A 27,520-nucleotide genomic window follows, 5' to 3' on the forward strand; every position below is an offset into this window, starting at 1 on the left:
TTATGCATTCCAGCATATGAAGCATGGAGGTCATAGCGACAAATGTATTGGTTGGATAAAACCAGTGTTTGTTTAGCACAAATACGTTGCATTTCGGAGAACAAAGATTTGGGTGTATCAGTTGACTGTTTGTTTCTACAGTCAGACTCCATGGAGGCCACATCCCATTATATTCTTGTAAATTTAACGGGAATTGCAAGCCTAGGTGATTTTGTATAATACTTGTTAAGGCTGTAGTAATGTAAACTTTTGAAAAATTGCCAAAGGTGTCTGTTTAACCAGACTTCATCAGATTTTAAATGAGTTGTATCACGGAGAACCAAACCCTAACACTTACACTCAAGCTATTTTACAAGAACTAGTTAACGTGTTTATTTTTTAACCCTTTCATATAACTTTGTTTTTGTTTAGTAGTAGTGACATGGGAGATGTATAGCTTTAAAAGATAGTGTTGGTCTGAAAATAGCGTTTGTTAATATAAGGTTAAAGGGGGGGGCGGCTAATGTTCACAGCCTAACTTGTCGAGTTAAAAACAATGAACCTGCCTGTGTTCTGCAGCGCTCTCTCTCTGTAAATACTGTAGTTATACAGAACAGAAACATTTATGTTCAGACAGCAGATTTTAAAAGCAGCTAAAGATATTTTATTTATTTTCTTTCCTAATCATTAGTCAGTTTGTTCAAGTATTATGTTTGCACAAAGACATGGGTTGAGTTTTGCAGGATGTTTGTGTGGTGTTTTTTTTGTTTTGTTTTTGGTCTGCATATTTTAGTCAGAAATTGAGATGGCATGTAGTTCAGTATGTGTTGAATGTGTTTGTTTATGCCATTTCCTTTGAGATCTGCATAGGTGTAACTTTACTTACACAAAAGATTGTCTTGTAAAGGAAATGTAACCTTCAATTTCCATTGCCTATATCGGGCAAGTTTTAAGGTTATCTTTCTGTGACAGAGGAGAGAAATATTGCCTTCTGATTTTTGACTATAAACCGTTCTCATTCCAAGTACAAGAGTTACTAAAAAAGTCATTTTTGGTTATGTTTATTTAGTTTTTTTTTTTTTATATGACCATTATTGGACATAAATGTTTGAAAATAAATAAGAAACAAATATGTACAGGTACTGTTTTGAGGTTCAGATTAATTGTTTAGCTAAGGCTCAGTTGAATTGTGTGGCTTTGTATTTCTTTAAACAATAAATATTGTTGGATAATTTTGTTCTTGAAAGCAGCAGAACAATGCTGTTTAGGTTTTCTTGTCTGAAACCAAGGTGCCCATAGCAGTCAGTATTTTGCAGTGTGGACTGTACTAGCTACAATCAAGCCATGCATGGCAGCATCTGTTATTTCATTAGAAACTATCTATTTTGTGTTGGACACTGCAGTACAAAAAACTGAAAAAGCAGATGTGGTTGTTCAGTGCTGTGGCATTTAATAAAAAAATAGAAAAATGTATATAGCCTTTTTTCTTTGGGGGGGATATGGGTCTCTCTCTCTCTCTCTCTCTCTCTCTCTCTCTCTCTCTCTCTCTCTCTCTCTCTCTCTCTCTCTCTCTCTCGATTACATGACTAGTTAACTTACTGGTCTCCTGGTAATTTTGTGTGTTTCTATCAATGTTTTCCCCTTTTGCTGCATCTGCTGTATGTTCAGCATTGGAATAACCTTTTGTAATGAGTTTGTGAATTACAGGAGCACAACCCAAAGCATTAAACCGGAATGCCCATTTGGTGTTGCACGTATGATACAATAATGTGCCTCACTATGTAGCACATTGTGTTTACAATGCAGCCTCAGAGACCCCAGTTAGCACACATCTAATGTAACGTTAGGAAGTCCAAGTAAGTGATTGAGGGTCTATGAAACCAGTAATGTGTTACCAACCAGATCCTCAGTTTTGTGTATGGTTATGTAAATTATATTTATGTAGAAAAGCCAACATGGTCAACATTTAAAGTTAAATGTATATATCTTTAACACAAGGAACAGAGAGGAGGAGGAGGTGGTGATAATGTTGCTTTATTTAATAAAAGGCAAGAAAATGGATTGTAACAGAAAAGTGCTACTCCTTTAAGTGCAACATTCCCCTGTGTTCAAGGTCTTGTGCAGCACCTCATTGTAGATAGGGAAGGACTGAAATCTTACAAATGTCTTGCTGTGATTGGAATTGCATCTGTCAGAGTGTTAGTTTTGTGAATTTTTGGGTAAACTGACCCACATCAGCTGCTGCTCTTGTGGCTCTGCCTGTCCTGGGCCTCTCAAGCAGAAACTGCCCACTGCTCAATTACATTCTGTCCTGGGCCTCTCAAACTGACCACTGCTCAATTACATCCTGTCCTGGGCCTCTCAAACTGACCACTGCTCAATTACATCCTGTCCTGGGCCTCTCAAACTGCCCACTGCTCAATTACATTCTGTCCTGGGCCTCTCAAACTCACCACTGCTCAATTACATCCTGCCCTGGGCCTCTCACCACTGCTCAATTACATCCTGTCCTGGGCCTCTCAAACTGACCACTGCTCAATTACATGGTGGTTGAGAAGAAAGAAATTAGTCTTGCTGAAAATTATCTACACCACAAAACAAATTTTTTGTGCAGACAGTGTGTGTTTTTTATTTTTTTTTATTTTTTTTTTATATAGCCAAGAAACTTTGTATGAAAGTATTTGGGCATTATTTAATTGTATAGACGAACATACAGCAGCTTGTGCATAATTCACCATTGCTATTTTTTTTTTTTTGCACTGTGTATGTAAGAACATAATTTATCACAAACTATACCATCACCACAAATGCTGTCTAAATATTTCAAATAACATTTTGTTATTAATTAAAACCTTTACTGGGTTTCTGATATCCACAACCAATGTTCTAATAAAAGCTGTTACGATCAAAACAATTCCTTCTATATCAAAAATTGAATTTTTTTTTTTTTTTTACTTCTACATTCACGGATGATTACATATTCGTGCATTTATATTGTGTCTTCCATGGCCGACACAGTTACCTCAGTTGTATATAGCGCTAACACCACGGCTTTCCTTCTAACAATAACAGTTTCTCAAGTACACGTGTAGCTTTGCCATAAACCCCGCCCATGTCCAACCCATTACCCCGCCTCTGGCAGCAAGCCCCACCCATCTGTAACAACACACCGCCCACTTATTTGTAGATTGATTCTGTCCAATCAGCAGCATCCACATCTGGAGACGTAGCGAAGCTATATATCTGGTATATATATAAAATATATCTTTATATTTATTTGTGGGTAAATGGTTGGTAAACCGCCAATATGTATTCACGCTTTTTGTTATGGCTTATTTGAAATCGTTCTTATCCATGTACCGTACTTACCACTTACTTACTGGACTTTACTCGTATACGCAAATGTTTTTACTATACGTTAACTGCTCTTAGTCGAACTCGCTCTTAAATGTAATTATTTACCGTGTTCTTTATTTTGCTGTTATTTGAATTAACAGCTTTATTTTTGCTGTTATTTTATTTACTGATTTTTATTGTACTTTATAACCGTTCTTATCTGGCATGTGATATTTTGCGATGTGATACTTCATTGTGATATTTATACAGTAAGTCGCCCTGGATAAGTACCAATACATAAATATATCCTACATACTGTAATTAGTTTGAGTACTGTGAAATTTCATTCGTAGGAAGTCCAGACTCAAAACAAATACAAACTTTAACATGTCACACAACATGTATACAAAAAAAACAACCTTATTATAAAAGCTATTGGGAGGTAAATAAATTAGATTAACACAAGTGATGTAGGAATCATTAAAAACAGGCTACATTACTGTCTATGCTTATATTCATGACAGTCCAATGTCGATTTTTGTTTGAAATAATCATTTAAAAAAAATAATGTGTACTCAGGGTTACAGAAGTTTGATTTCAAACCACCCAAGTCACCCACATTTCGTGGTTCAGACCCGCAAATTGACGTTAAATACTATGTGTTTTTGTGTGTATAACAATAACACCGGTGGTGAGACAGTTCTACAGTCTATATTTAAACTACCCACGTTCTTAATTACAGGCATCCTTGGTGTGTACAAAAAGCGCAAGGTCTGAATTAAAGGTCTCATTTCTCTGGCGGTGCCAGGCAGCCTGCGAAGACTCGTAAACATGCAGGCGTGTTATGAGCCGCCCCCGCAACGGGGTCCTAGCACTGGTGCTGTCCCCAGGAAGCGGAGAGACACAGTCTTTGACAGCGTGGCGGGACAGAAGACGAGGGACCGGGGAGAAGAAGCGAGCGTCTCGATCCAGTACGTGGACAGACCCCCCGAGTCGAGAAAAGAGCCACTCAGAAAGCCCCTTCAAAGGAGATCTATCCGGTATCGGGGGCTGTTGCTTCGCAGGAAGAGTTAGAGCGTGTCTGAGTTAAGGGTGGTCGCGGTCAGGTGTGTAGGCAGCGGGATCCGAGCTACGAGGCACCCCGGCTTAACCGGGGATACAGCGCCACCATTCAGGGACCAGCAGCAGGGAGATTGGAGCGGGAGCCCGGGATGAAGATAGCGGGGAGAGGGGATCCAGGGAGCGGAACTCTTACGGTCTCGCTACCGGGGCTCGTAGAGAGCATGGCTGCCGGGAAGACGTCCGAACTGCAGAGTGAGCGACTCCGACTACTCGTCTGCTTTTTAGGGGTTTTTGTCTGTTATTTTTACTACGGCATCCTGCAGGAGACAATGTAAGTAGCAGGCTCACAGTACACTTGAACATGACATTGTGGGTTAAGTAATTGATCAGTTATTTATAGATTTTTGTATACTGGTAAAAACAACACACGGAGCGCCATCTTCCCAATAACGTTGGTTTGAACAGTCTAGGGTAATATAGTTTTCACTATAAAGTTTAATCATTAACACATGTTTATTATACGCGCATATGTGATATTGTATTGATTATATATATATCTAGAGAGAGAGAGAGAGAGAGATTATTCATAGGATTCACAGTGAAAGGAAAGGTTATGAACATATTCACAATTGGCCCGCTTCACAATAAAGTTGGTTTGGAGTATAGGTCATATGGTTGGGAATTTCGAATTTCAAACCTGCTTTACCACGGAACAGAGCACCACGCCTAAACTGACACCTCATCCTCCTCTTTTGTGTTATTAAGCGCTGGACCGTGAATTCCCATGAACCGTCTGCTACCTGTAGTGCTTACACCCGCTGCTTACTTGTAGCGTGTGTGTTTGGCTACGCCACTCATCCACGAGCAAAGCGCTGCAGAACATCAGGGGGTTCGTGTTTGGAGTGAAAGGCTTTGACTCCTAACCTGTCTTCTAGTTTAGAGACGGCCCCTCTTTCTGAGCTCTTTGAGCGGCAGTGTGGTGAGTGCCACTTTAACTGCACTGTATCAAATGAAAGGGTGCATCAGATAGTACAATGTCTCGTACAGTTGTATTTCATTTCCTTAAACTTTCAATTGTTATTATTTTTTAAATAAAAAGAATAGTGTAGTTCTTGAAGGCTATAAAAGTCTGAAATCATTCACGTTGCTGTCAGTACAAGTCATGTTTGTATACACATAAAGCAGTAACATAAAACACTTCTGTGGGGATGATCAGGAATCTGTAGTACAAATTGTTTATGTGCTGTACTGACTCTAGAACATCTAGAACACTCTAGAACAACTGCTCAAAAGCAGACCCCAGGCAGGCTGTAGCTGGTCACATGGTCAGGCAGTGCCACTGAGGTTTCTGTCTCTGCACATTTGGCCCCTCAGACCCTTTCTCGTGTTACCAGTGTCAGCACGACTCAGTTCATTGTGTTAATCCTTCAGCTTGAGCAGTTTACATGTCAGCCTTTTGAGTGTGTTGATTTTTCCTATTCAGGTTAAAATCAAGTTTTGAGCTGATGGAGTACCGCTCTTCAGAGACTCCACACCTTTTAAATGAATCCTCAGAAAGCCAGTCCATAAAGACTTGGTTTCGCTGTGAGGAGGTGAAGCTGCAGTCTGCCCCATGGGTATCCCTAAGGGATCTCTCATTGACACATTCAATGTAATTATTAACAGGTGTTCAGTAATGTAGGATGCAATGCAAAATAGGTTAGTTATTGGTTTTATTTAGGATGCCAGCAATGCAATATTTCCTATGGAAGTTATTTCACCTTTAAATGGAACTACCATAGGGTGCATAAATGTACTTTCTTATTTTTCATGTGTCAAATTCTAGTGCAATTTTGCTCATTTTAAGGTAATTTTTCCAATTTTGCACCCATTTTGTAATGTCAGCCCCATCTCTAAACAGCTTCAGTATGGTGTTTGGCAGTGTGAGATGCATGTTAAAAGAAGATATTATTTAAAGATGACACTCATATTAAAAGATAAATGCAAAGAAGGAAGGATTAGCACAAGAGGCGCCTACACCAGCCTGCATTTAAATTCTCTGCACACAGCTCCATAGTCAGTATTTCATTTTCAGAAGTCCCTTATGGAACCTTGTCCTTCGCAGATACCCACAGTGGTTATGGTTACAGCTTGCAAACTGGTCTGATTATATAGGGATTGAACTGTGAGCAGGCAATATTACAGGAAGGGTGAGAAATATTCCTGTGTGATATCCTGAAGCAGACCCCCATGCACAACAGTTCTTCTAGAAACGGAAACATACAAAGCCTTGCACCATTTGCAAGTACTTTAGAAACGTTTATGATACTTACAAGTGGTTTTCTTTCAGGTTTAAAAAAATATTTACTGTAACTAACTTGAATATGTTTGGATTGCCGTTATCCCCTTGTTTTAATTTATTTTATTTTATAAACGCTACCTGTAGGGATTCAGTGCAAGCGTTAGCGTGAAGCCCTTCATTATATACGCAAACAAGTGCAATTATAAAATCGCTTGGATAAGTGACACGCCGTGATCACATGAAGCAGGGCTAGAGGCAAATCACCTCTGAAGATCAGTCAACTTAGTGGATTTGTGTTCTTTAAAATCTCAAAATCTCTGTCTTTTTGGCCACGGCGATGTTCCTATAAAAGTCCCAGACTGCCGAATCTAAAACCGGAGCGGGGATCAGTTGCGTTTGGATCTTAACAACGAAGGGAAAGTGTATGTCAGAAAAAAAAAACCCGTGTCATATTTTAAAGAATGTGGTGTAAAAAGTGAACTGCATTACACTAACTGCAGACGCCAGTGTGCAGTATGTAATGCAGTGAGCAGTTTTTTTTTCATGTTGAGTGATAGGAGTGACATTCTGCATGACTGCCTCCCTGACCGTCTGGGAGGTTCTTGAGACGTTAAACTAGGATTCAGAAGAGACGCAGGCAGCGCGTTTGAAGGAATTAAAAATAAAGGTGCAGAGCGTGTTACCCAAGGTGTAGAAAACTTGTAAATAAGCAGTTACTTTTTTTAGTTTTTAAAACTGCACTTAATAATAATAATAATTACTCAGCAGTAATATATTTTACCAGCAAATCTGTAGCGTTTATAGACTATGTATAGGACATATGTTGCACTGGCTAAATGATACACTACATAAAGCTTAATTTAAGTTGAAATATTATTGTTATTTTTTATTAATACTCATTGGCACTTTTTTCATTGAAAGTCATTGCTGCAAAACCTTTTTTTTTTTCTCTTTGCAGATTTCCGTGGGGACTAATTAAAATTGAACAAAAACGGTCTCATGGATTAGCGATAAAGACAATGGCTGGCTTCAGTAGGGATCAAAACTTTATGTGGCCAATAATTCGCTTTATCTAAATCCTCAGCAAAATTACACAACGTCCTACACTTTAACCCTGTGAGTGAGTGTGTCTGCTCGTGTAAATCGCTTCGAAAATGTAGAGATGTGGGACTCGGTTCCTGCTTTGGTACCGACGAACCGGATACAAATATCAGGGATCCGGTTCCAGTGAGTAATATATTCAGTTTTTAGTAAAACTGATATTTAAGACATTAATTTCTGTCAAAAATAGATTTGATAACTATAATTGACACGTTCACACGAAAAAAAAGGTCTGCAAAATATTTATTACAGCAATAACTGTTTTTTTTAAAGCTTTTTTTTTAAATATATATATTTATTTCCCTGGAGAATAATTAAATCTCACTTTCACATGAAGTGATGAAAACGCTTTGGGTAAAGTGAATCTTCTGCACCTCAAGGGGATCATTTGCAAGACAACCCCAAGCCGAACAAGACACGATTTCAGCTAGCTAAAGTAATTTAAACCCAAGCTGATGAGGTCGTATTTCAGCTTGGGATCCTAACATACACTGACCTGTCTGCACATACCATGTGGTTAAAGATTTTTTCCTAATTGTCTGCTTTGTGAAATTTGCAATTAACAAGGTTCATATACAAGAACACAATGGCTTTCGCTGTTGTAATAAACTGTTACTGTGCAAATTGGATATTACTGATTATTTTGTTAACTTTTATTATACAGGGCGATTTCATAGATTGCACAATAGCCTATTGTCGGAGCATCGCAAAAGATGCATTATTTATGGCTCATATCTTATATCTACAGTGTCAAGTAGTTTTGCAAAACCTCTTTTGGAGCGGGTGCGGTGCCAGAGGCTTTTCGCGCTCGCTCTCGGCTCAGGCATTGAACCCACTCCACTCCACGTTCCGCTCCGCTCACATGCTCGTGTGTGTGTGTGTGTGTGTGTGTGTGTGTGTGTGTGTGTGTGTCAGTTTTAGAGACTACACTCTTTTTAATAAATAGGTGCAGATAGCACTTTAGGATACAGCTTTAAATTAACTTCAGGAACATGTTTACTGCCCCCCTCCCCTCTTCCATAGTTTTGTTACACTATGCAGTGCGTTTCTTCTTTCTCTCGGTGAGGTGCAGTTATTAGGCATGTTTCTTTTGTTGTATTTAAAAGTTTTTATTTTCTTACTGTCTTCAGTGTAACTGTTTCATGTGTTTTTCACCAGAGTGAACAGGTTAAATGTTTCAAATCTACACATTTTATCATTATGGGATGTTAGAAATGTTAAGATGATATTCATTAAAGATGGCACTCGCATTAAGTATAATGGATACTGTGATGGTGCAAAATTAAAACGACAGCCTTGCTTGAGCCTATGTGGACATTACAATTTGACTCTTTATTTTTTAAACTGATGCTATAGCCAGTTGTGGATACAAATTGTGATTTTAACCAATGGAAATCCCTGGTATAAACACAAGAGAAATGTACTTACCTGTAAATGTGGAGGGCAGGTGCAGCGAGCTGAAATATATAAGAGAAAAAAAAATACATGGTTAGTAATTTTAAAAAGAACTGAATGCAGAAAGCGGTTCTCTTTGAAAAGGTGCACATTTTCATAGCGATGCGCCAACAGTAATTTGGTACCGGAAGTGGATATACAGAAAACAAGCGGAGAATTACAACATATTTAAAGAAGAAAATAAAACGACTTCCCTTTTGTTTGTAAGAGTTTGTTAATGGTGGCGTAGTGGTTAGCGCTGCTGCCTCACATGTTCTCCCCGTGTTCGCGTGGGTTTTCTCCGGGTACTCCGGTTTCCTCCCACAGTCCAAAGACATGCTGTCCAGGTTGAGTGGTCACTCTAAATTGCCTTCTGTGTGTGAGGTGCCCTCCGATGGACTGGCATCCCGTCCAGGGTGTAGTCTCGCCTTGCGTCCTGTGTATGCTGGGTTAGGCTCGGGCTCGCCGCGACCCTGTAAAGGAGTAAGCGGTTAATGATAATGGATGGATGGATGGATGGATGGATGGATAACACCAGCACTGTAAGCCATCCGGGGCCAGTGCTGCAGCTGCAGAGAGACGTCATTTTGGCAGAGGGTTTGGAAGACAGCTGTGAGTCCTGTAGAGGGAGCAGGAGAAAACATTTGACCGTATGTAGTGTTATAGAAGGCAGACGGGTTACCTAACTAAGGTAGGAAGGTTTATGGTGGGTTTTTTTTTTGTTTTTTTTAAAGTCTAAGTTTTAGATTTTTGATTTATTTTTGTTTTGCATTATAATTAGTGTTTCTGTTTTTATTTATTCAAATTTTCCTTGCGTATTTCTAGCTATTTTCGAGTTTTATGTAATTTTTTTTTATTTATTTTATTTATTTTTCTCGGGGCTTTCGCATTTGATATACATCTGTATGAAATTATTGTTTTCGTTTACTTTCCAAAATGCTTGGCCGTTTTTCTGTCAAGGTATGTTCGACAGTACTTGCACACTTGTACCTTCTTTCCTTTGCTGTCTTCCACAATCCTTATGGTCACGGGCACATTCTTCTGGGTTTGTGTGTAGGCATCTTTTTACATTTCACCACAATCTGCAGTTCTGTTTTAAATCCTCCGTTTTTTTTTTTAACTGTAATACATATTTAAATCCAGCGAACAAGCCTCCATACCTAATTGTAACTCATTTTAAATCTCGCAAGCGGAGTCTCCAATAGAAATGTAGGAATGTGCTGTCACTCAGTAGTTGGGGCGGTTTTAAAGTATTCAGAACAAATCAATGATAGATGCAAGGCAGGAAGGCGGGACATTGCCCAGCAGCACTGGGAAAGTTAGTAGGTTTATTTTTTTTAAAGGTGTAGTCAATGTGAACTGAGTAACCATTTCCACTGTTTTTTCCAGTGTTTTCGGGTGTTTATGGCAATACACAGATTTAATTTTTTTCTGTCGGGTGTTTTATAAGTTTTTATCAGTTGAACCCACAAATCAGAAGCCCTAATTATAATTTAGAGTTGTTTATATTAGTGCTTACTATTATTTGAGTAGTAGGTATTTCAAATGTTATTTTCTCTATTCTTGGTTGGTTCCAGGGGGAGGAGTTACCTGAGCTCAGGTATAAAGGGGGAGACTGGAGGGAAGAGGGGCTCATTTTTGTAGCGCGAGGCTACAGTGTGTTCTTGCCCTGACTAAGCCTACATGCTGGCTTTATTTAATGATCCTGCACTCAGAATGTTCCATAAAAATTCTCTTTTCATGCACATCCATTTATTTAATAGGTCTCAAATGTGGAATTTTGAAAGAAACATATTTTAGCAAGCAAGCATTTTCATTTTAAAACTTGACGACTTGATGTCCGTTACTAAAATAAGGTTAAAACAGGCTTCCTGGAGAACTTAGTGTAGTTCCAGATGTCTGTTTTAAAACGAAAATACATGTTAGCTGTGACATTTGAGACCTATGACTGGTTATGCTTTGCCTCGACTCTCCGTCCTCCCATGCCCGTTCCTTCTCTTCCCTAGCCCCTCTGTGGTGGAACCGGCTCCTGTAGAACTGTTTAGACTGCACTTGTAGATCCCTTGATCTACCCCTCCTACCATGCAACGGACTTGCCTGACCTCAACACTACAGGCCAGCAGTGTGGAGTAGTGGTTAGGGCTCTGGACTCTTGACCGGAGGGTCGTGGGTTCAGTCCCAGGTGGGGGACACTGCTGCTGTACCGTTGAGCAAGGTACTTGCTCCAGTAAAAACCCAACTGGATAAGGGCGTCTGCTAAGAAATAAATAATAATAACCCTCACCCAATGCACTATCCTTTACACTACTATTATGTCACTGTAGATATAACTTGTTGTAATCCTAACTTGTTGCATCCTAGTTCATATTGTATTTGTTATACTGTTGCACTTACTGTATACTACACTGTATTTAAATATTGAGCTTGCATTGTAACCCTGTACTGCCCTGTAACACCTGTAAGTTGCCTTGGATAAAGCCATCTGCCAAATAATAATAATAATAATAATAATAATAATAATAATAATAATAATAATAATAATAATGTAGCTAATGGAAGTAAGATTTATGGGTTTTATTTTTAACTACAGTTACTTTAAATACAATCTGTTCCCTTCATTGCCAGAACCCGAGGGGATTATGGGACTGGAGAGACGAAGGAGAAATTCAAGTACGCCACCACCCTGGTGTTAATTCAGTGTGTCATCAACGCGCTGTTTGCTAAACTGCGTGAGTATGGGGGCCATGCCAGGCTGCTTCATTACTGCATGCTGAGGAAACCAATAGCCAAAACATCGAGGGTTATATTCATGCATTAATGTTCTACTACCGATGGCTCTAGTTTCTTACCGCATGCACCGGATAGTCGACTGGACTGGTCAGAAACTGTTTCTGGATCATTTCAAGGTAGTTATTTGTTGATCTGATGAAATGGCTAAGCAATTCCACTGCTTTTCTTAATTAGATTGTGTATTTTTTTTTTTTGGAGATGACGGCATGCTTAATTGTCCTTTTTAATTGTGAAATAAAGAAACACAACAACTGTTGCGACGTGATTCTGCATGGCATTCTTTACTGCACGCTTTGAAATGACAAATGCATTGTGAGGGTTTCTGCACAGATTCATTTCGGATAGGGTGCCTCGTTTTCTTTTCCTTGCGGGTGATGTAACCGCGCTGCCTGTCCCGCAGTTATCCAGTTCTTTGAGAAGCCCAAGCCGGACCGCACTCGAAGCTGGCTCTATGGAGTGTGTTCACTGTCCTACCTGGGGGCCATGGTCTCCAGCAACTCTGCCCTTCAGTTTGTCAATTACCCCACACAGGTGAGTGTCCTGGGGCAGCACGGGCGGTCAGCTACACCACACAGGTGAGTGTCCCGGGGCAGCACGGGCAGTCAGCTACCCCATACAGGTGAGTGTCCCGGGGCAGCACGGACGGTCAGCTACCCCACACAGGTGAGTTTGTCCCAGGGCAGTACGGGCGGACAGCTACCCCACACAGGTGAGCGTGTGCCGGGGCAGCACGGGCTGTGGAGGAAGGTCCGTCATCCACAACTACTAAACGCTCAGTAGCGACTACAAGAAACATTGAAAAATTGATTGCGTTTTTTTTTTTAGTACTTTTGTCATTTAATTTATTGCTTCCAATCCAAACGCTTGTCATTGATTTATTATGTTTGTTTTATTATTTCAAAACCTGTAAGATGATCAAGTACACAGAGCTTATGAAACAATACCATTAATACCAGGATACCACGATATTTAGTGAGCGAGGAGTCAGAGTGAATTTATCCGGCAACAAACTCCCCATCCCCAGTTGTACTGCTTTCCTAGAACAAGGAGAACATTTCGGGGGACCGTTCTGCTTGTGAGATGTCTTGCTCATTAGTATATTTGCCATCTTTTTAAAGAGGAGATGATTATCTATTCAGAGATACTCAGGTATTTAGTAAGTAAAGGGGCAATACAATCCCCACCCCTAGGCTTGCTGTAAATGATGTTTTCTGGTGCTGTGCGTGTGCGTGTGCGTGCGTGTGCGTGATTGTTAGTGGGCTGCTTGTTGCTCATGTTGTTTGTCCTCTTGCAGGTCCTGGGAAAGTCCTGTAAACCGATCCCAGGTAAGGGGCGGACCTGCACAGCTCTGTACAGCCAGGAGAGGCACCCTTCACTGCCACCCACTTCTAAACTCACTGATGTAAAAAAAACAGCTTCATAAAGTTAATACAAATCCCACTGACTGCACATTTATACAATGAGTTACAAGTCTACACAACACATGCTTGGTGTACCTAATATTTTGTCCAACCCCTGTACATTGCTTTAGGGTTTTATTCACTACTTCTGTCTCTCTTCAGATCCTTGTTCTTTGTAATGCACACTTCATACACATGCATGTAGAACGATGGGGTGGGGCCCATTGCCCCCAACCCCCCCCCCCCCCCCCCCCCCAACTTGGACCTCTTGTTATCCTCTTGTACTGTTCTGTAACCCCAAAGCGAGCCACTTCAAGACAGATATAAAGAGAAATAATGAGAACTCAAGCATCGAAACCTGGAAGTGTGTGGTTGCAAGCAAATTAAAAGGCATTTATTAAAAAGATCATTTGAGCAATCTTCATTTACTTTTAAAAATAGTATTTCTAACATCCTTACAGGCAAAAATAACATAGTTTATGTGGTAAGCTGTGTACTTGCAGGCATTTGTATTTGTGTAGTGCGGGCACGTTCACATTAAGGGGGGGGGGGGGGGGGTTGGTTCACTGAAACACTGGAAATCTCTCTCTCCTCTCCTCTCCCCTCCTTGCAGTGATGATTCTGGGGGTTACGATCCTGCGTAAGAAGTACCCCATGTCTAAGTACCTGTGTGTGTTGCTGATCGTCGGTGGTGTGGCTCTGTTCATGTACAAGCCCAAGAAAGGGATGCCCGGGGCGGACGAATATGCCTTCGGCTTCGGGGAGATGCTGCTGGTAATCCAATCAATCCGTCCATCCATCAAACTTATTTACAACATATTCAAGGGGCAAAACTGTATCAATTGAACTACTCATTCCTGTATAACCTGTTAAACTGTTTTCATGTGATACTAATTAAGATGACAGCGCTATTGTAGAAAAAAGAAACAAGGACCAGGGGTCACAAATGGAGATTAGATAAAGGGGCATTCAGAACAGAAAATAGGAGGCACTTTTTTACACAGAGAATTGTGAGGGTCTAGAACCAACTCCCCAGTAATGTTGTTGAAGCTGACACCCTGGGATCCTTCAAGAAGCTGCTTGATGAGATTCTTGGATCAATAAGCTACTAACAACCAAACGAGCAAGATGGGCTGAATGGCCTCCTCTCGTTTTTAAACTTTCTTATGTTCTTATATAAATAACAAATGGCTAAACGTATACTTTTAGATTAGTATTTTATCAAACGCACAGCAATCGCTATTGACAGTGACAGTCACAGGAACAAACAGAAGTACTGCTCTCCCACATTCGCTTCACAATTTAAAATGCAGATGTTTTACACAATAGTTCTTGGCATAATTTAATAGTGCATGTGTTGAGAATCATTTTGCATATATAGTACTTTGATCTCCATGTTTCCTGGCAGCGAATTGGAACACTGCATTGAAAAGATAAGAGGCTGCCAGTCAGTTCTGTTGGGCAATACTTGTACAAATGTTACAGGAAAACAGCAGTATGGAGATAAAAAAAATGGGTCCAGCCAGGAATCCGCAATTACAGAACTAACCACAAGATGTCACTGTGTACTACTTTAAAAATCCCAGAAAACCCTGGCATGAAACCACAAACTTGCAGTAAACAGCTTGAAATGTCATTTTAAATGTCATAGTGGTTTATTGCTTTCTACCAAACTGTTGAAATAGCTGCTGTATGGTGTTGTTTTTTTTTTGGTTTTTTTGGTCTGTCTCTGTTTAAGGTGCAGTTGATTATATGGGTATTCAAACTGGTATATATTCTTCTAATGGCTTGTGCCATTCCGTTGACATTGTCTCTAAATGAAAACCTGGTGTCGAATGCTGCAGCCCGAGTTATTACAACCTATTCCCATCCACATGTCCTCCGTTCATAGATTTCTCTGGTCAGGGGCGTTCCTTAGTTCATCAGGATCTGTATCTAATATTGTGATGGGTCACCGTTTGCCCTGATCACAGCCTTGAGGCGGCGTGGCATTGCCCACGAGGTGCTGGAAGGGTAGCAGCGGTCAGACATCTCTAGTGTTAGTGTTAGTAGAAATATTTTGTAATACATCTTCGTTGTTAAAATTAGGGTTGTATTGCTTTGAGCCCAGGCCTTCGGAGGTGAAAGTAACCAAAAGCAAATGTCTTTGCCTCTGCGCTGCCTCGCCCAAGATCTGGGTTTTAATTACAATTGGGGATTTCGCAGTTGCAAACCACACCTTTCTCTCTCCCTTGATGGTTTCACAAAGGGAGACTGAAACACTGGTATATATTAATCTACCGAACCTTAACTGGGAAACCGCCTGCTTACTTGCATAGTTTACTGGATCGCGCGTCTTCATTGTGCAAATTAAGATCCAGTGATTTTTATTAAACTGCTTGTTCCTGTGCAGGGTAGCGACAGCTTGTGGTCGTCGCTCATTTCAGTTTGCAGCAGCCAATGACTGGAATGAGTTTCAACACAAGTTCAAATTAGAACGGTTCATATCCGTGGTGGTTTTTAGTCGTAGGGTCGACTCACTGCTGACTGACATCTGTGTCTGTTGAGTTGTTGCTGTTTTATGATTGTGGTTTTTTTTAACCTTATTTATTGTGTTTTATGTTGGTTGCTGTGATGCAGCTGGATAAATAAAGGTTTTGAATGATTGAAAATGTAATTTCAAGCTGGGCAGCTCCTGAAATTACTTCATAACCCTACAGAGCCCTGCCGCACAGAGGGCATTATGGTCTATAAAACGACTGTCTGTGAAGCTTATAACAGGCGCTGCAATATCATACCGGAGTATAGTTTATTAAGAATATGTATTTATGGAATCCCTGCAACAACAAGCCATATATAAACATCAGAGGCATCTTTAGTCATAAAAGAGGCTAGAGGAAAGCTAAAATGTGGAAAGCATTCATTTAAATGGAAAGTTAAATACATGCATCTAACTGGGGGGGAAGGGGTTAATCATCTTACCAGTGTTGTTATTCACAATCTGTTATTTAACATTTGTACATTAACTGAATATTTGAATAGAACAATGGAACTGTAAGGTGCTCTTCTGTGAATGGTGGTCTGTGAGGCTGGTGCCATGCTGTTAAGTGGTGTGGTGTTGCCTTGGTTACAGCTGCTGTCCCTCACTCTGGATGGGCTGACAGGTGTGGCTCAGGACCACATGAGGGCGCACTTCCAAACCGGGTCCAATCAGATGATGCTGAACATTAACCTGTGGTCCACGCTGATGCTGGGAGTTGGTGAGTGATAAAAGCAAGGCTTGAGGCCAGAGCAAGGAGCTTCATGTTGAAGTTTCTCACATTTTCACTGTCCCCTTACCTTTTTATGGTGCTTGTAACCAGTGTGTTTGGGGGGAGGGGGGTGCTTTAAGCAGAGATCAGGAGCTGCTTTGGTTCTGGTTGATTGCTGTAGATATATACAGGCCATGCTAGGTCAGTCACTGTTTATTTTTAGAAGTAAGAGCCAATGCCATCAAAGTTCCTTTAGTCTTCTGTATCCCCTACTCAATACGCACATTTCAAAAAAGCTTCTCTTCATACCTTTCATTACAGTCTTGCAGTATCTTAGGTGTTGCAGTATCTTAGGCACTAGCTGATCATTGGGGCTGTTCTGTGAAAGAGTGGCCACTGTGAAGAAAAACAATTCAAACTGTTCAGAAGGATGCCATCCACCAAAGCATTTTTAACTGGCATCTACCTGCTATTGTAATATACTCTTTACCTCTATTGTTCTGATAAGTTGCTCTAATTTTATTAACAAGAAAAGTTAAGTCTAAATGTGATGTATCAAATTACATAAATACAGCTTGCGTTCTGATTTTATTTTATTTTTTTTAAAGGTACATGTGCTTATGTAATGGGAGTGTGTTTATACATGTGTGCAACATCTATTAGAAATCTACTAGAATGCTTTTAATTTTATCAGTGTTACAGTTCCAGACTATCACAATGGTCTGTAGCAGGTGAAAGTAAGCCGGTACAGCTCGGTACAGACTACCGGCAAAACATTTTGTCAAGGTCATTTTGTAATTCGACTTATCAAAACAATTGTTTAGGCTTCATCATTTTTTCTTTGTATTTAAGCAAAAGAACTTGCAGTACCTTGTGTCCCGTTCATGTGACTTAGATGACAAAGGGTATGATCGCCATGGCAACCGTCACAGGGTAGATCGGAGACATTTAGCTACATTCAATGCATGAAGAAGCATTCCTCAAACGCTGCTCCTTTTTAAAAAGGAAAAATATAAACAGAAAAATAACCACGAGATGCTTCGCAATCAAAACAAGCTATACAAGGTAACACCGCTCGGAAGTAAACATTTCAGCCGTAGTTTGGTTCATATTGTGAGGAAAACAAGCAGAACAAAAGCAACCTTCATTTTTTGTCCCGGTCAGAAACAGTAAAAATGTTCAGTCATCCCTGTTTTGCGATTTGTATCACTGAACTGAACAATAATAAGAAATGCAAGTTACTTTCACCTCTGATAATACACATGTACACACATCTCAGCTGTGGGGGTACCTATAGTCAGAGAGAGGATCACGGGCTTATATATGAAAGCGGTGGAGGGTTCCGTTTTCTCAGATACCAGCGTGTACCCAAGTAGAAGCTGATTCACCTGTTTGTCCAATCATAAGGTAACCGTAAACAGAATAGCTTTGAGGCCTTCCTATTCTCGTTGTCTGAAGAGTCCTGTGTTATTTCTGTCTCTGCGTCGCTCAGGTGTGCTCTGGACCGGAGAGGTGTGGGAATTCCTGAGTTTCACCGACCGCTATCCCAGCATCCTCTACAACATCGTGCTCTTTGGGCTAACGAGCGCGCTCGGACAGGTGGGTCAATGGGGTGCTGTTGCCTAGCAGCAGAGCAATCTTGCACTCCCAGGGTGCCTTGTCAGTATGTAAAGTGGGAGTGCTTTTCTGTGTTGTACCCCCAGGGCCCACCTCCAAAGGGAATCTGGTTCCTTGGTTATTCATCAAGGGGATATTAAGACATTGATCTGTGAAAGAAAAACACCCTGTCAACAGTACCAGACTAGTACAAAACAAGCTTTCATGGACACGCTTAGCAAAGAGGGACCACTTTGCTTTTTCCCCAACACTGTTTAAAAATGATCCCCCTAGGGTACCGGCAATGGTGTTTTTTTTTTTTTTTAAAGTAGCCGTCAATCAGATTAATCTTTCTATGAAATGAAATGCACATGTTAAAAAGTGGCTTTAGGTCAGCCAGGGTGTCCTCAGGTCACCGCTCCCCAGCGACCCCTGCAGGCTTGCCTGTAAGCTGCCCGAGAGCTGCGTTGTCCTCTTGGGTGGCTGCACGGTGAGTCTGCAGTGTGAAAAAAAACAATCGGCTGACGGCACAAGCTTCGGAGGACAGCGTGCGTTTGTCTTCGCAGCTCCCGAGTCAGTGCAGGCGTGGTAGCGGTGAGCTGAGCCTAAAAATAATTGGACATATCAGATTGGGAGGAAATAATAAAAATAATTGGCAACGACTACATTTTTTTAAAAAAAAAAGTACTGAGCTTCAAGTTTCATTTGTCATTGACCCTAATCCATTATAATGTTTGCAATTTGCAATGTTTTTTTTCCACAATTTTTAACCCTACAAAACCTACAGTAGCTGACTAGAACTGAAGAGCAGCTTCCGAACTCCATCAACGTTCTTTAACACAGACTGAAGAGCAGCTTTAACACAAAGTCATCAAACAAAAACAAATACAGTATGAACCGCATAATGATGGCAAACATCATGAAAAGCACAATTAAAATAACAACAACTGTAATTTAAATCTCCTTGAGGGGGGTTTAATTGGCTTATTTTCTGTTCCCACGGTAGCCACTCTTTCTTCTGCTGAACGCTCCCGGGTAAAAGTTTCGGACTGAAAAATATATCTCTGCAATATGGAGTACGTGGGATACAACCAAGTTAAAGTGATGCGTTTTCCTGTGAACACTGCAGGGGGTTCTGGAGCTGGGAATCGGAACCATACATTCACCAGCTATCTTAGAATTCCAGCTCTACCATTGGTTAATGTGCACGACAATGCAGCAGTCCCAGTCCTGCCCTTTCCCAGTGCAGGAGATGTGAGGCAGGCTCTGGCTGTTCACCACCTGGACTGTGCTTCCCATTCCTGCCTTGTTAGCATGAGAATTGTTCCTCTTTACACTGCGTGGAATAATTCATTGTGTTCCGCTCTGTAATTAGCTCTGCCGGATTCAAGGGAAAGCCACGCACACAACTCTGTCTCCGGCTGCTAATTACAGGAGCTGTGCTACGGGACTAATCCCTGTCCAGCAGCTCCACGGTGTGCTGTCCTCTGAGAGCTTCACTTGCATGTGTTCCTGTGTGTGCAGAGAGTACACATACTGATCCAATTGGTTCTTCTTAAAGAGATATACTTTTTTTGTGAGCCTGGATTTTAGTAATTGTTCAATCGCCATGGTGCTCAAAGCATAGCCTCACGTTTATATTGTTTTACTAGCATTACTATGTTTCTTGGATTTGAAGGCTTTTGGAGTCCAAGTAAGAGCAACCAGACTATTCCATGGTCCTAAAGGAATGAGATATTAAGATGGGTTGAAGGGACTGACTATCTGGAACAAAGAAGAATCAGGGAGGAATGTTTCTCTCCTTTCTTTAGCGAGTCATTTGATGGGGTGCTGGGTGTATTTGCCTCCAGAGAGTACTGTACTATGGTATGAATTCCAGCTCATTCGGAATTCAAGAATATTCGTTTCATTGTTTATTCTAATATGAGACACACTTTACCATTACCTCGTTTCCATGAGAACGGATTGACCGCCAGTCCGAGCTCTCCGGCATTCCTCCTGAACCCAGTTGATAGTCTACCAGAGTTGTGTGAAAAGAGTGCGTGTTCTTGCCAGATGTTGTTGGTGGTTCTTTCCCAGCAAGCCTTGCGGTTAAGGTCGCATTCATTTATTTACAAAACCGAAAGGATGGATGCTTTGCTTTCTGACAATCCTAACAATTCTTGTGAGCTTTTTGTTACTAAAAAAAAAAATAGCGGTAAGAGAATATTAAACCACAGAGAAACCTGCTCACCCTGGATTTGGATTAAATATTTTTGCCTACTTGTCACTTGATTGTCACAATACTGGCCATACTTCCACTAATCCCGCTTTAGGAAAGAGTCAGAAAAAAATCAGGGGCAGCTCTGATTGACAGCCAATGTGGGTCGGCTAAATGAACATGGAAGCGCAGTATCAGGGCCGCGAGGTTTTTAACCTGAGTTGAGTGCTGCAATGAAATGGTGCTGGTTCTTCCAGGCCTTTCCACCAGATGCAATGAGCCCTGCTTGTTCTCCTCGGTGCACCTAGTTCTCCTGTGAGCCCTGCTTGTTCTCCTCGGTGCACCTAGCTCTCCTGTGAGCCCTGCTTGTTCTCTGCAGTGCACCTAGCTCTCCTGTGAGCCCTGCTTGTTCTCTGCAGTGCACCTAGCTCTCCTGTGAGCCCTGCTTGTTCTCTGCAGTGCACCTAGCTCTCCTGTGAGCCCTGCTTGTTCTCCTTGGTGCACCTAGCTTTCCCGTGAGCCCTGCTTGTTCTCTGCAGTGCACCTAGCTCTCCTGTGAGTCCTGCTTGTTCTCCTCGGTGCACCTAGCTCTCCAGTGAGCCCTGCTTGTTCTCTGCAGTGCACCTAGCTCTCCTGTGAGTCCTGCTTGTTCTCCTCGGTGCACCTAGCTCTCCTGTGAGCCCTGCTTGTTCTCTGTAGTGCACCTAGCTCTCCTGTGAGTCCTGCTTATTCTCCTCTGTACACCTAGCTCTCCTGTGAGCTCTGCTTGTTCTCTGCAGTACACCTAGCTGTCCTGTGAGCCCTGCTTGTTATCTGCAGTGCACCTAGCTCTCCTGTGAGCCCTGCTTGTTCTCTGTAGTGCACCTAGCTCTCCTGTGAGTCCTGCTTATTCTCCTCTGTACACCTAGCTGTCCTGTGAGCCCTGCTTGTTATCTGCAGTGCACCTAGCTCTCCTGTGAGCCCTGCTTGTTCTTTGCAGTGCACCTAGCTCTCCTGTGAGCCCTGCTTGTTCTTTGCAGTGCACCTCCCTCTCCTGTGAGCCCTGCTTGTTCTCCTCTGTGCACCTAGCTTGGCGCTGACCCCTGTGTCTCGTTCCCTTGTTCCTGCAGAGCTTCATCTTCATGACAGTGGTGAGCTTTGGACCCCTCACCTGCTCCATCATCACCACGACCCGCAAGTTCTTCACCATCCTGGGCTCTGTCCTGATCTTCGGAAACACCATCAGCAGCATGCAGTGGGTGGGCACGATGCTCGTGTTCCTGGGTGAGTCTATGAGGACACTGCCCAGATACAGGGCAGGATCAGCTAGTCATTCCACATAGTTGTTATCCCAAAGGAACATACACATTACAATTCTAAAATGAATACAGGGTTGGAAATAAGACTCCCATTGCATTGCAGTTTGCTCCATTCCTGGTTTCACTATGAGTTTAGTTACACACCTGAGCTTGTTACCTGGACACTGCTTATTCAAGCTCATAGTAAAACCTGTAATGGGTGACACTGTTCTGCAACAGGAGTCTTATTTCCATTCCTGGAATACAAAACTACTTGTAAGCCCCAAAATGGTAACTTGTCTGCATTTGTCTCCCTGAAACAATGAGCTAAATAATAATTTGGAACAAACAGCTTTGGAAAATTATTTTGATAGTATTAAATATGTACAAATGTTTTGTTTTTCAGTTGTTTTTTTTAATTTTACAATTTTATTTTGTAGTGCATATTGAACTCTCCAATACCTCCCACTTTTAAAAACTTCAGAAGAATCTTTTAATAAAAACAGTGTTGAATGGTATTTCAAATACTGAGGAAATTGATTTTATGTCCATATTACCCCAAAGCAATAATACACATCAATAACAATGAATAAACAATTGGATTATGGGCCTCTAGTTCATATTGTAAAGTTTTACATAAGATCAAATTCATCTGTTGCAGTTCTGCACTGTCTTCCGAATAATGAATTAACAGACACAACAGTGATCAATCATTCTCCTTCAAGGTGATAAATAACATCACGGTAATCTGTTGTCATGGCAACAACAGCATCGGTACAGCAAACTTCAGCTATAAGGATACAGTTGGATGTCTCCCAGTTTTATGTTTTTAAATAAGCAAAAGTGTGTGTGTGTGTGTGTGTATGTATGTATGTGTTTTTTTTATAACAAAACTACATAATAGAAACATTTAGGTTTGGATAAGGTTTCATAGCCTTGTTTAGGTATGTTATTAAAATGACCAGGTGCCAGGAGTCGAGTCCACAATAAAAGCCCTGCTAAATCTATACTGCAACTATAAGGGTGGAACATTTTACTATCAAACTGCAGGCTCCCAATATAGTTAATTGAAAGTAATCCTGCAGCCCAGGACTGGTTGCAAGGCTAGTGCGAGTTTCAAGCCATGCACTTAAACCTCGCTCCCCTGATAGAGACTTGATTTAGAACCTACCTGTGTGTGCCCAGGTCTTGTGAGTAAGACTAGCATGCTTTATTTTTGTTGTTTGTTTTTTTTACAGGTCTGGGATTAGATGCCAAGTTTGGGAAAGGACCTAAGAAAACGACTCAATAGAATGTAGAATCAGTTTTATAAAAGCAAGGTTTCCTCCTTCAACCCTTCCTCTGTCATCATGTCTGTAACTTAACTGAACTAGTTTTAGTTAAATCGTGTCTTCTTTTTTTAAACAAGAGTATGTGTGTGTGTGTGTGTGTATATGTGTGTGTATGTGTGTGTATATATATATATATGTATGTGTGTATATATATGTATATATATATGTGTGTGTTCTGTACATCATTGTTAGACCTTAAATAACTCCAGTATTAGGTTTGCCATCTCATCTGTATATGTCAGCCTGTGACTTCAGGGCACAAACCATTAAATGAATTTGTGAAAAACATTCGGATTCTTGTGTGAATTTGCTTGACACCCGCTGTGAAATAAATTCACTCTAAAGCTTATTAAGCTGTTGGACAAGCTGTGTTTTTCTTTTCTTTTTTTTTTAATATTTCCCTTCCTATTTTATATTGTTTGCAGTCCTTCTGAGTCTTCTAGTTTCTGCTGCTTCAATAGTTAGCACTGGTACAGAATGAGCGATGCGAGGGGGGGGGGGGGTCTGTGAACCTCTCTGTGTGTGATTAATAATAGTAATGATGAGTCATTTTGCACATGCTTTTATCCAAAGTGACTTACAGGGAGTAGGGCGTGAACGATGCATCAACAACAATAGGACCTTGGTTTTACGTCTCACCCGAAGGACGGCGCACAAAGAGGTTCAGAGACAGAGCGTGTGTGTGTGTTCCGAAGTGCTTGTTCTAAGAATTTGCTGTCCACAAACAAATAGCTGCCAGTTATTTAGTCAAAAAACCAGAGGAAGAAAAAAGGAAAGCCTTTTCTCTAATCTGTAACTGAGATCCAGCTCATTTGCATAGCGGTCTCTTTCTTGTTTGAAAGGCAACCCTGAAAAGATCATACTTTGCACATTAAAGCATATTTAGTGCAGCTGTTCTCCAGTTTCCCATCTGTTCACGTGGCGGTGAAGCGGCGGAACACAGACTGGTCTGCCCCCTCGAATTCCTCCTTTCCGTTCTTCCCCGGGACATTACGAGGGATAAAGACATCCCAGCATTCCCACTATCCACAGCACGCGTCTTCCTTTTAAAGGAGTTATAGGTCATTATATGCCATGTGCAATCTTTGCTATTTGCTTTCATTGGGTCTCCTGCGATTAACACATCGCACCCCAGTCCAGGTACATCAGAGTCCGTTGACGGCACAGCACCAGCAGCCTGTCACAGAGCTTTATGACTGATTAGCTAAAACGTTTTCATAAATCTTACCTGTTTTGCACTTTCATTAGCCAAATAACTCACAGATTTGTATTCCCATTTCAAACACAGTATCTGGTATTACCTCAAGGAAACTCAGTTTCCATGTCTGTTTGCACTTGCTGGGTCGTTCCCTTAGCAGTGTCTTCTGGGTCAGGTTACTGGCTAAATGCATTGTCAGTCAACAGGGTAAGCAGCTGGTTGGTTAATGACAAGAAAAAAGCTATTGAAGGGGTGGGGACAATTTCACCCTGCAGACGAAATGACCAAGCAAGTGCAACACTAACTGAAAGCATGACTAACAAACAGATTTCTTTAACCAAGTGTAGTACCATATATAATATATGTATTTTAAAAATTCCCTGGTAACTGTTCTATCTACAGGGCGTACTGTATACAGTGTACATGAAGACTCTCACCAGTGTAACATCCTTGACTCTGTTTAGATTGTAACCACTCGACAGACTGCTATCTCTTTGTACACTGGACAAACCCTATAGTCGCATAATTCAATTTTTAAAAAAATAAAATGATCACACTGCAGCATATGTCATTACCGGCTGATATGACACAGCATGACAAGTGTTTTCTGTTTCCCATGCACAGGAACAAATATGTCAGTGCCTGTACTATGTACAAGTTAGTACTATTACTTTACAACACTGAATATGATTTTACATTTACATACTCTGACTTTCTTTAACAGGTTTTTTTTTTGTCTGCAGGTGCTAAATGAAACCCAAACAAACTTTTTAAATAATGTGTTAATTTCACAAAAGTGTCCTTTCCCTCGTCTATACAACTGAATACCAATAAAAGGTAAAAGGAAAGATTTTTTTCTTCCACCTGGAGCTCTGACATTCTGCACTGCTGTGTTAGCTGAGACAAAATATACTGCACAACTCCTTTAAGAGCCTGCGGTGTCGCTGGGAGGTATGTTTGTTTGTTGAGTGTAATCAAACACACTGTGCTCTGTGTGGCATTCCTATTATACCCGTGTGATTTGCACACAGGTGCTTCTGCCAACTGCAAATGCTGCACGATTTCCAGCTGAGCCTAATGAAAAGTAATCTCCTTTTTTTGGTCCTGAAAAGAATTCTGATTAATAGTCAATATTAAAGTTATCTGATTGCAAAAAACTCATTACTATAATGCATTACTTTAACACCCCTGCCTGCCATTCAGTCCTTGGTTTTACTCAAGCATACAGTTTGTGCTGAATCATGCCAAACCGTGTGGTCAGCAGGAAAATACGGGGTCTCCCTCAGCTCTGGAGCCAGATTGGAGCTGGAGCTGAGATACTGCAGCCAGCCACTCCAGAGCCAGCCACTCCAGAGTCAGCCACACAGGAGCCAGCCGCTCCAGAGCCAGCCACTCTGTAGCCAGCCGCTCCAGAGTCAGCCACAGAGGAGCCAGCCGCTCCAGAGTCAGTCACACAGGAGCCAGCCGCTCCAGAGCCAGCCACACCGGAGCCAGCCGCTCCAGAGTCAGCCACAGAGGAGCCAGCCGCTCCAGAGCCAGCCACACCAGAGCCAGCCACTCCGTAGCCAGCAACACCACCTAGGGGTCAATATGATCAGTCTGTACCCCTCAGGGAATAAAACTCAACATGGATTTTATTAGAGCTTTTTACAGCACTGCAGAACCCTCATGGATTGCACCACCACCTAATCCCGGGATAACCACAGAAAGGTGCAATCCAGGTTGACCCCCAGTGCTGCAAACATTCAGATATAATCCAGCTGTGGTTTACCTGCCCCACTCCAGAGTTTCATTCAGTTAGAGCATAGGCATGGGAATCGTCATATAATTGTATGTAAAAATAATATGATATCTTGTAACAATTGTAAGTCACCCTGGATAAGGGTGTCTCCTAAGAAATAAATCATAATAATAATAATAATAATAGGAGCCAGATTATCTTTTGACCCCCCTCCCCCCCTCCCCCCCCTCCCCCCCTCCATAATCCCAGGAGACGAAATCCGTTGGGCGCCACATAAATTGGCGTCACAATTATTATTTTTTTAACATTTTGCTAGTCCCAGGGAAATAACGGTAATTTAAGAACAACCAATGAGAGCGGTGTAACGAGACCGGAGGTCACAACATGCTTTTTTTCACTTGCAAGAAAGTCTTCTTGAAGATGTATTTTACTATTTTTCTTAAGAGGAGAATATTTAGACTACTAATGCGCATTAGCCTACATGTAAGCCCCTTGCAGACGAACAGTAAATAGCTCTGAGAATGTTCCATTTTAAATGGCCGCAATATAATATATATTTTTCTTTTTGAGTGATATTTCAGAAGATGTTATGAGCCTAATTTATTAATCAAGTTACTGTCTCTGCAGATAAGACAGAGTCCAGAACCCTAACCACTACTCCACACTGCTGCCCCATAAGCATATTTTTCTTCTTTTTCATTCTATGTTTTCTGTACTAATTTCAATATTAAATGCCTGAAACAAATTTTAAAAAATGAAATGAGGGTTGATCATTGCATTTTATAAATTGTGGGTTTCATTTCATACATGACATGTTGTTACAGATAACTGAAATATGGCCCAACAGCTTTGGCATTAAACGCACTAGACGCATCACGACCTGCTTGAGGACCACCATGACTCAACAACGCCTGAACCACTGTATGCGGTTGCATATATTTAAACAGAGAACTGACAATTTGTGCCTGACAGATATTGCCAGTATGTTTGTCAGTGTAAATGAACGGAGACGCAACAATACCCCTGTAATGCATTACATACATATTATTTAACAATATGGTCTGTTGAAAATATATTGTATTGCCAGAATACACTACAGTACATATACCATTATTAAAACACTTTACTTGATACAGGGTCTGAATAATATAAACTTTTCAGTTCTGTGTTTAGCAGGCAACATGTAAAGACCCAAACTCCAGTATGGCCATTGAAGATACAGGTCCGTCAGAATGCAAATGCACAAATTATGGGATAGTATTAACTTTAAAACCACAATATAATAGCTGCCAACAGCTCGAACCTAAACGAAAAAACATTTTTGGATGTTTTTTTTTTTTTTTTTTTTTTAAAGCATGCAGGCATTTAGCTGCCCTTGTTTTTGCCTGTCGTAATTCTCCGGGAATTAAACGAAATAAAAATGCCCATTTCGAACCACATCAGTCAACCAGTATTTTTATTCAAAAATAAACAAATTCATAAAAATCATTCTAACTCTAACATTTCAGTAATCTGTCGTCGGTTTCACTACAGGAATGTGGATAGCCTGTTTTTTTAAGGCGCA

The 27,520-nt window shown here is 41.1% G+C and overlaps 1 protein-coding gene across 1 annotated transcript; it reads left to right on the top strand.

Moving 5' to 3' along the window:
* The first annotated feature begins 4,149 nt into the window (after positions 1–4,149).
* Positions 4,150–23,382, top strand: LOC117433501 (solute carrier family 35 member B1-like). Its single transcript, XM_059006622.1, has 9 exons — positions 4,150–4,708; positions 11,819–11,922; positions 12,384–12,514; positions 13,278–13,308; positions 13,997–14,157; positions 16,496–16,622; positions 18,106–18,212; positions 21,519–21,672; positions 22,925–23,382. Exons 1-9 carry the CDS (start codon positions 4,527–4,529, stop codon positions 22,975–22,977), a joined length of 1,050 nt encoding a protein of 349 aa, XP_058862605.1. The 5' UTR covers positions 4,150–4,526; the 3' UTR covers positions 22,978–23,382.
* Positions 23,383–27,520: the final 4,138 nt, after the last annotated feature.

This window comes from Acipenser ruthenus, chromosome 33 (assembly GCF_902713425.1).
Source record: "Acipenser ruthenus chromosome 33, fAciRut3.2 maternal haplotype, whole genome shotgun sequence".
In the NCBI taxonomy this organism is placed as follows: domain Eukaryota; kingdom Metazoa; phylum Chordata; class Actinopteri; order Acipenseriformes; family Acipenseridae; genus Acipenser; species Acipenser ruthenus.